Here is a 9,362-nt window from a genome sequence, read left to right as displayed (position 1 = left end):
ACCTTTCCCAAATTATCTGGAAGGCCAGATAGGGTGGCCAACTGGCCCCGTAATTCCGGGAGCCTTTGAGCCGGGTCAGGTTTGTGAACTGATTGAATTGATGTGACTGGACGTGTGAAGTGGCTGCGCTGCCGCTCAGGGAATGTCATTACTTTGCTCTCCGCGGCGTGGCACTGCAAGCGCGCACAACAGCAGCGCACTAACCCGGCCATGCGGGGCAGAGCGGGGCGCCAGCCCTCACACGTCACTTCCGACACACGTCACCAGCTGTTCCACATCACATCCGGGTGTGAACAGGAAGTGGATCATGGAATCCAGCTGAGAGATTTGCAGATATAAACATCGCACGGCTACCAGAATAGCGCCTGAAAGTTTGGTGAGTGAACGGAAACAATACTGTATTATTATTATTAAATATTGCATTATATTTGGATAAAGTAACGTTTGTTTTGGGGAGTGGTTAACAGTGTAGTAATAATCACACACACACACACAGAGTCTGTATTCAGTATATCGATTATTATTTGTTTTGCTCAGCTGTGTAATAATAGCCATGTTGTGTGTCACTTGGTATCAGTCAGTCGATTCGTTTGCTGGTTTAAAAGCTCATTTATTGAAGCAGTTTGACCAGTCGAGGCGCGTCCTTCCTGCGCAGCACAGCGTGTCTCTCTCACGCTACACCCTCGCCTGGAAAATGAGAAGGAATGTTTCCCAGGTTTTTCCAATTAAATGTTTGCTAACCTGCCTGGCTTGTCAAATTATATCCTCCCCCCCTCTCTCTCTCTCTCTCTCTCTCTCTCTCAGTTTTTTAAAATAATAATAGGACTCCCAATTGCAATTGCCTTTAAGCTCACAGAATAAACGTGACAACTCCAAACCAAGCTTTTTTTGAAGCATTACAAAAAAAAAAAAGTTTTAATATATATCTTTTTTCTTTTCTTTTTTCTAAACCCCCCTTCCCCTTCCCCTCTCCTGGTAGACACAGAGAGATAAAGCAGCGAGCCCAGGACTGAGGTGCAGAGAGTGGGGTAGCTATGGCAGGAATGCCTGGGGATCTGTTCAGCCCTGGAGCTGAGGATCAGGCTGGGGGAGGCCTTGCTGGGAAGTATGGGTTCCTTGGTTCTCGTATGTGTGTGTGTGTGTCTGTTAGTGTCTGTGTGTGTGTGTCTGTGCCTGTCAGTGTCTGTGTGTGTGTGTCTGTTAGTGTCTGTGTGTGTGTGTCTGTGCCTGTCAGTGTCTGTGTGTGTGCCTGTCAGTGTCTGTGTGTGCCTGTCAGTGTCTGTGTCTGTGTGTGTCTGTCTGTGTCTGCCTGTGTGTGTGTGTGTCTGTATTTGTGTTTGTCTGTCTGTGTGTGCCTGTGTTTGTTTGTGTCTGTGTTTGTGTCTAAGTCTGTTTTTTCACTACTAACAATGATTTTAAAGTAGTAAAGTGTACACACACACACACACACACACACATATATAATGTATAATGTGAAATAATGTGATATCTTGTAACAATTGTAAGTCGCCCTGGATAAGGGCATCTGCTAAGAAATAAATAACAATAATAATAATAATAATAATAATAATAATAATAATAATAATAATAATAATAATAATAATAAAGTACAATGTGAATACAAAAGCATTTCAGAGGACGTGAGAGTCCTTCAGCAGCTACAGCAGCACCACAGTCCAGTGCATGAGTTTGATTAAGAGCTCGTTTCAGAGAAGCACAAGTGGGGCTTCATGGTAGAGTGCTCCTCCCAAGAGGCTGCGAAGTGCACAGCTTCAGAATCAGCTTGCGTTCTGTAATGTGTGTGTGTGTGTTATAGGTTTATATAGATTTATATACATTTCAAACTGGCTATTTCTTGCGATCTAATGAAGACAGAAACCGAAACGTGGAAGTCAGTGATTTATATCGATCCGTACTGTTGATTGATATTGTGTGATTAGTGCGTGCGCGATTGATCAGTGATTGGTATTGATGATTAATAATGTGTGTGTGTGATCAGCGATTTGCTCTTTCTCAGTGAATTATATTGATCAGTGATAGCTGTGGTGTGATTGGCGTGTGTGTGTGTGTGTGTGTGTGTTTAGTGATTGACATTGATCATTGCAGGGATGGTAATCAGACTCCTGTTGCACAGCAGTGTCACCCATTCCAGGTTTTACTACCAGCTTGATCAGCCCCCAGTGTGTCCAGGTAACAAACTCAGGTGTGTCTGATTATTAAACTCCTAGTGAAACCAGGACTGGATCACACTGCTGTGCAGCGGGAGTCTAACAGTGACTTCAGTGTATTGTGTGATTAGGGTGTGTGTGTGTGTGATTGATGGTGTTAGTATTAATAGCGATTGATCAGTATTGATTGGTGATGATATTAATCTGGCGTTTCTCTCTCTCTCTCTCTCTCCCAGGCTCTACCTCCCCAAGATGATTTCGGGAGGGGCTGCGAAGGAGTGGTTTGATCGCCGGCGCTCCACTATAAGACCCTGGGCTGTCTTCGTGGACCAGCGGCGTTTCTCCAAGCCCAAGAACCTGGGGGAGCTGTGCAAGAGGCTGGTGAAAAACGTGGAGCACTTTCAGAGCAACTACATCTTCGTGCTCCTGGGACTCATCCTGTACTGCATGTGAGTGACCAGGAGGGGGCGGGGCAGACACTGTGAGTGAGAGGAGGGGGGCGGGGCAGACACTGTGAGTGACAAGAGAGGGCAGTGCAGACACTGTGAGTGAGAGGAGGGGGGCGGGGCAGACACTGAGTGAGAGGAGGGGGGCGGGGCAGACACTGTGAGTGACAGGAGAGGGCAGTGCAGACACTGTGAGTGAGAGGAGGGGGGCGGGGCAGACACTGAGTGACAAGAGAGGGCAGTGCAGACACTGTGAGTGAGAGGAGGGGGGCGGGGCAGACACTGAGTGAGAGGAGGGGGGCGGGGCAGACACTGTGAGTGACAGGAGGGGGCAGTGCAGACACTGTGAGTGAGAGGAGGGGGGCGGGGCAGACACTGAGTGACAGGAGGGGGGCGGGGCAGACACTGTGAGTGACAGGAGAGGGCAGTGCAGACACTGAGTGAGAGGAGGGGGGCGGGGCAGACACTGTGAGTGACAGGAGAGGGCAGTGCAGACACTGAGTGAGAGGAGGGGGGCGGGGCAGACACTGTGAGTGACAGGAGGGGGCAGTGCAGACACTGTGAGTGAGAGGAGGGGGGCGGGGCAGACACTGAGTGACAGGAGGGGGGCGGGGCAGACACTGTGAGTGACAGGAGAGGGCAGTGCAGACACTGAGTGAGAGGAGGGGGGCGGGGCAGACACTGTGAGTGACAGGAGGGGACAGTGCAGACACTGAGTGAGAGGAGGGGGGCGGGGCAGACACTGTGAGTGACAGGAGGGGGGCAGTGCAGACACTGTGAGTGACAGGAGGGGGGCAGTGCAGACACTGTGAGTGAGAGGAGGGGACGAGGCAGACACTGAGTGACAGGAGGGGGGCGGGGCAGACACTGTGAGTGACAGGAGAGAGCAGTGCAGACACTGTGAGTGACAGGAGGGGGGCGGGGCAGACACTGTGAGTGACAGGAGGGGGGCAGTGCAGACACTGTGAGTGACAGGAGGGGGGCAGTGCAGACACTGTGAGTGAGAGGAGGGGACGAGGCAGACACTGAGTGACAGGAGGGGGGCGGGGCAGACACTGTGAGTGACAGGAGAGAGCAGTGCAGACACTGTGAGTGACCAGGAGGGGGCAGTGCAGACACTGTGAGTGACAGGAGGGGGCAGTGCAGACACTGTGAGTGAGAGTGCAGTGCAGGATACTGTACACCACAGTGCTTAGTGGTACAGGACATTGAACTCTCTCTCTCTCTCTCTCTCTCTCTCTCTCTCTCTCTCTCTCTCTCTCTCCAGTATCAGCTCCCCCATGCTTCTCATCGCTCTGGCTGTTTTCTTGGGCGCTTTCTACATCATCCACCTCAAAACACAGGAGAGCAAACTGGTGCTGCTCGGTGAGTGGGGCTCGCTGTGTGTGAGTGTGTCTGTGTGTCAGTGTGTCTGTGTGTGTGTGTGTTTGTCGGTCTGTGTGTGTGTGTCTGTGAGTTTGTGTGTATGTTATATTGCTCAGAGTGAAATAACACGTTTGCCCCAGGTGTGCCATGCATTCATTCAGCAGAAGCTTTTATGCAAAGCGACTCACAGAGACTAGGGGGGGTGAACTCTGCATCATCATCAACTGCTGCTGCTGCTGCTGCAGAGTCACTTCCAATAGGAGCTCGTTTGTTTTCCGTCTCATCCGAATGACGAGTTGTTCGGGTGAAGTTGTTTGCAGTCCTGCTATTCCTGATCTCACCAGAGGAGGGCACTCTCACACCAGCAATCCCACAGCACTGTTTAAAGGCTTTCAAATCCGTTCTCTCGCCTCTGATTCGCAACATTATCATTGCCCCCCTCCGGGAGGGCTAGTCCAGTCTGTGTATTGCAAGAGACAGACACTGTCTCATGTGTGCGTTTGACGCATGTCCCTGTCTCGTGTGTGTGTGTGTGTGTTTGACGCGTGTCCCTGTCTCGTGTGTGTGACGCGTGTCCCTGTCTCGTGTGTGTGTGTGTTTGATATGTGTCCCTGTCTCGTGTGTGTGTGTGAGACGCGTGTCCCTGTCTCGTGTGTGTGTGTTTGATATGTGTCCCTGTCTTGTGTGTGTGTGTGACGCGTGTCCCTGTCTCGTGTGTGTGTGACGCGTATCCCTGTCTCGTGTGTGTGTGTGACGCGTGTCCCTGTCTCGTGTGTGTGTGACGCGTGTCCCTGTCTCGTGTGTGTGTGACGCGTGTCCCTGTCTCGTGTGTGTGTGTGTTTGATACGTGTCCCTGTCTCGTGTGTTTGACGTGTGTCCGTCTCGTGTGTGTGTGTGACGCGTGTCCGTCTCATGTGTGTTTGTAACGCGTGTCCCTGTCTCGTGTGTGTGACGCGTGTCCCTGTCTCGTGTGTGTGACGCGTGTCCCTGTCTCGTGTGTGTGACGCGTGTCCCTGTCTTGTGTGTTTGACACGTGTCCCTGTCTCGTGTGTTCGACACGTGTCCCTGTCTCGTGTGTTTGATGTGTGTTCCTGTCTCGTGTGTGTTTGACGCGTGTCCGTCTCATGTGTGTGACGCGTGTCCCTGTCTCGTGTGTTTGACGCGTGTCCCTGTCTCGTGTGTGTGACGTGTGTCCCTGTCTCGTGTGTGTGTGTTTGACGCGTGTCCCTGTCTCGTGTGTGTGACGTGTGTCCCTGTCTCGTGTGTGTGTGTGTTTGACGCGTGTCCCTGTCTCGTGTGTGTGTGTGTGACGCGTGTCCCTGTCTCGTGTGTTTGACGCGTGTCCCTGTCTCGTGTGTGTGTGTGTGACGTGTGTCCCTGTCTCGTGTGTTTGACGCGTGTCCCTGTCTCGTGTCTCCAGGGCGTGAGGTGACCCCGGCGCATCAGTACGGTCTGGCCAGCGGAGTCTCCTTCCCTTTCTTCTGGCTGGCGGGGGCCGGCTCTGCCGTGTTCTGGGTGCTGGGTGAGTAACTCTCTCACTCTCTCTCACTCTCTCACACACTATCTCACTCTCTCTCACTCTCTCTCACACACTATCTCACTCTTACTAAGCTAGTTTATGTAAAATATTTTTTTTTTAAAAAAGCCAGTCTGTATTGATTTGTTGATCTGATACACGTTGCATTTAGACGTTGTGGTTACCAAGCGTTTCCATCACGATGTAGTTCAAAGAGAAACTGAAACTAACAGGAGAGACGCCAGTTAAAAAAAAAAAAAAAAAAACTTCTCCAATAGAATTGCAGAGTGTCCTGTCCTCAAATGAAGTCAGTGGCACCGAATGGGTTAATAAAATTAAACAGACAGACTCACCGGACACGGACTTCCTCTTCTGAAGCCCCGCCCCCTCTCTCTCTGTTCCAGGTGCTACGATCGTGTTGATTGGCTCGCACGCTGGCTTCCGCGAGATCGAAGGTGGTGACGCAAACGATCTCCTCATGGAGCCTGTCTGACCCCCCGACCCTGACCCCTGACCTCTCCCCTACAGGACTCTTACCTGGCTGTAACACCAGAAACCGGTCTTCCTCTCACTCTCTCCTGTCCCCCTGTCTCTCCCCCTCTCCTCTCCTGTCCCCCTATCTGTCCTCCTCTCTCCTCTCCTGTCCCCCTATCCTCTCCTGTCCCCTATCTCTCCTCCTCTCCTGTCCCCCTATCCTCTCCTGTCCCCTCTTCTCACTCTCTCCTGTCCCCCTATCTCTCCTCCTCTCCTGTCCCCCTCTCCTCTCCTCTCCCCTCTTCTCACTCTCTCCTGTCCCCCTATCTCTCCTCCTCTCCTGTCCCCCTATCTCCTCCCTCTCTCCTGTCCCCCTATCTCCTCCCTCTCTCCATTTCCCCTCTCCGCTCTCTCCTCCTCTCCTCTTTCCCCTCCTCATCTCATGACTAAGGCTGTATGATTTTCAGTTATCACTGATTTCCATGAAGTTTACTCATTGCTGTGTGATATGTACTTCCCTGTGGAAATAACCTTTCATACTTCATACTTTTATATCACTATAAACGATCCTGATTGCAACAGCATCAATATATACTTTCAAATGCTGGATCTTAAGCATGGCTCAAAGCTTTCAAAGCTTCGTTTTTTGCATTTTTGTAATGAGATGTTTAAGAGCTACAGTAGTCCTTAATTATTTGTTTTTCTTTATTCATCCATCGTTTAATCCTTTAGTTTTTCACTCCTATGTTGTTACATGCCACTCGTTTTTAAAAGTGAAGTGAAAAACTAAAGGATTAAACAACGGATGAATAAAGAAAAACAAATAAACCTTTTGTGTACATCCAAAAAAACATTTTAATTGTATTTGTGTGTGTATATATATATATATTTCAATAACACTGATGAAGGCACTAGAGCCCAAACGCTGGTCTGCTTGACTCGGTCTCTTCTAGTTTCAATAACACTGATGAAGGCACTAGAGCCCAAACGCTGGTCTGCTTGACTCGGTCTCTTCTAGTTTCAATCACACTGATGAAGGCACTAGAGCCCAAACGCTGGTCTGCTTGACTCAGTCTCTTCTGGTTTCAATCACACTGATGAAGGCACTAGAGCCCAAACGCTGGTCTGCTTGACTCGGTCTCTTCTAGTTTCAATAACACTGATGAAGGCACTAGAGCCCAAACGCTGGTCTGCTTGACTCGGTCTCTTCTAGTTTCAATCACACTGATGAAGGCACTAGAGCCCAAACGCTGGTCTGCTTGACTCGGTCTCTTCTAGTTTCAATCACACTGATGAAGGCACTAGAGCCCGAACGCTGGTCTGCTTGACTCGGTCTCTTCTAGTTTCAATCACACTGATGAAGGCACTAGAGCCCAAACGCAGGTCTGCTTGACTCGGTCTCTTGAGTTTATTTGGAGCTGTGGATCTTGTTCTGTAAAACCACAGCGAGCGCGCTGGAGCCGCGTGGGGCGTTACAATGTCTTTATATCATCTGTGCAACACATGCAATAAACATGCTGATAACTTTGCAGCCTCTTATCTCTCTGAATGATTGGAAGGAGCAGCCTCTTATCTCTCTGAATGATTGGAAGGAGCAGCCTCTTATCTCTCTGAATGATTGGAAGGAGCAGCCTCTTATCTGAATGATTGGAAGGAGCAGCCTCTTATCTCTCTGAATGATTGGAAGGAGCAGCCTCTTATCTGAATGATTGGAAGGAGCAGCCTCTTATCTCTCTGAATGATTGGAAGGAGCAGCCTCTTATCTGAATGATTGGAAGGAGCAGCCTCTTATCTGAATGATTGGAAGGAGCAGCCTCTTATCTCTCTGAATGATTGGAAGGAGCAGCCTCTTATCTCTCTGAATGATTGGAAGGAGCAGCCTCTTATCTCTCTGAATGATTGGAAGGAGCAGCCTCTTATCTCTCTGAATGATTGGAAGGAGCAGCCTCTTATCTCTCTGAATGATTGGAAGGAGCAGCCTCTTATCTCTCTGAATGATTGGAAGGAGCAGCCTCTTATCTGAATGATTGGAAGGAGCAGCCTCTTATCTGAATGATTGGAAGGAGCAGCCTCTTCTCTCGCTGAATGATTGGAAGGAGCAGCCTCTTATCTCTCTGAATGATTGGAAGGAGCAGCCTCTTCTCTCGCTGACCCCTCTCACTGTGCCCTCCTTACCGACTCCCCCAGCGTCACGGCAACAGCAGCTTCCTGTCCTCCTGTAGCCGTGGAAACGACCGTGCAGACCCCGCCCCTGCGGTAAAGCTGAGCAGCACTCTCTCACACACACAGTGTGCCACTCTGACACAGTCTCACACACACGTAGCAGCAACTGCCTGCAGATCAGTGCTGACTACAGGGGAAGTGGTGCATTGCACAGGAGGAGAGGAGTCCAGTTTAATTTGTGAAACACGAGGCTCCCCAACAAGTCCTCGGTACCCCGGGACTGACGCATTGCGCGGGAGAGGTAGTGACACACACACCCACAGAATCTGAAAGACACTGAAATTCACAAACAGACAGACGCAAACACTGACTGGCACACACTGCTGAACACAACACACACACAACCTGACACACTGGAATACACGCACACACACACACTCTAACACAGTGGAATACACGCACGCACACACACACAACCTGACACACTGGAATACACGCACGCACACACACACACACACACTCTAACACAGTGGAATACACGCACGCACACACACACAACCTGACACACTGGAATACACGCACGCACGCACACACACACACACTAACACAGTGGAATACACGCACGCACGCACGCACACACTAACACAGTGGAATACACGCACACACGCACACTAACACAGTGGAATACACGCACACACACACAGAGCAATAATCAGTCAGACTCGTTTGTCGGTTGTATTAAAGTGTCTAGACTTTTTTTTTTTTTATTGTTATTTCACGTTGATTTATTTTGAAATTGGTTTTATTTCTGTTGGGTTTATTTTTTTTGTAGTTCACACACAAACGTCCCCTCCCCTCTTCCCCAATATATATAATTCACTTTGTTTTTTGTACGTCTTAAAACGGCAGTTCTGAAGAAGAGAGAAGTATTTTTTATTTCATTCGAACAGAAAGAATGTAACCTAGGACACACAAACGGACTCGGCTCGGGGGTGGATAGGGAGATTGGGGAAACGGACCGACAACATTGCAACACATTTGAATTTTACTAATTTTTTTTTATTTTTACACACACACACACACTTAAGAAGAAAATTAAATTGTCATGTACTGAAATGTACTGTCAGTAACAAGGCCAAGAGGAACATGGACCCCCCCCCCCCCCCCCAAAAAAAAAAAAAAAACTGCCTGAAAAATACCCACCCCCACCCCAGAAAACCATAAAAACAA

General features: G+C 49.5%; 1 protein-coding gene across 2 annotated transcripts; it reads left to right on the top strand.

Annotated features, from left to right (window-relative positions):
- Positions 1-245: 245 nt before the first annotated feature.
- LOC117434018 (prenylated Rab acceptor protein 1) lies at positions 246-9,294 on the top strand. 2 transcript variants are annotated; one of them, XM_059020471.1, is made up of 6 exons: positions 246-376; positions 980-1,105; positions 2,405-2,617; positions 3,882-3,979; positions 5,400-5,501; positions 5,900-9,294. In XM_059020471.1, exons 2-6 carry the CDS (start codon positions 1,035-1,037, stop codon positions 5,986-5,988), a joined length of 573 nt encoding a protein of 190 aa, XP_058876454.1. In that variant the 5' UTR covers positions 246-376; positions 980-1,034; the 3' UTR covers positions 5,989-9,294. The 2 variants fall into 2 exon arrangements, with proteins under 2 accessions (XP_058876454.1, XP_058876455.1); XM_059020472.1 differs by lacking the exon at positions 980-1,105 and having other exon boundaries at positions 276-376.
- The last annotated feature ends 68 nt before the right edge of the window (positions 9,295-9,362 follow it).

The sequence above is a fragment of the Acipenser ruthenus genome, unplaced genomic scaffold, assembly GCF_902713425.1.
Source record: "Acipenser ruthenus unplaced genomic scaffold, fAciRut3.2 maternal haplotype, whole genome shotgun sequence".
Taxonomy (NCBI): domain Eukaryota; kingdom Metazoa; phylum Chordata; class Actinopteri; order Acipenseriformes; family Acipenseridae; genus Acipenser; species Acipenser ruthenus.
Note: the sequence above shows the minus strand (reverse complement) of the source record. Positions and strands in the feature narration are given on the sequence as shown.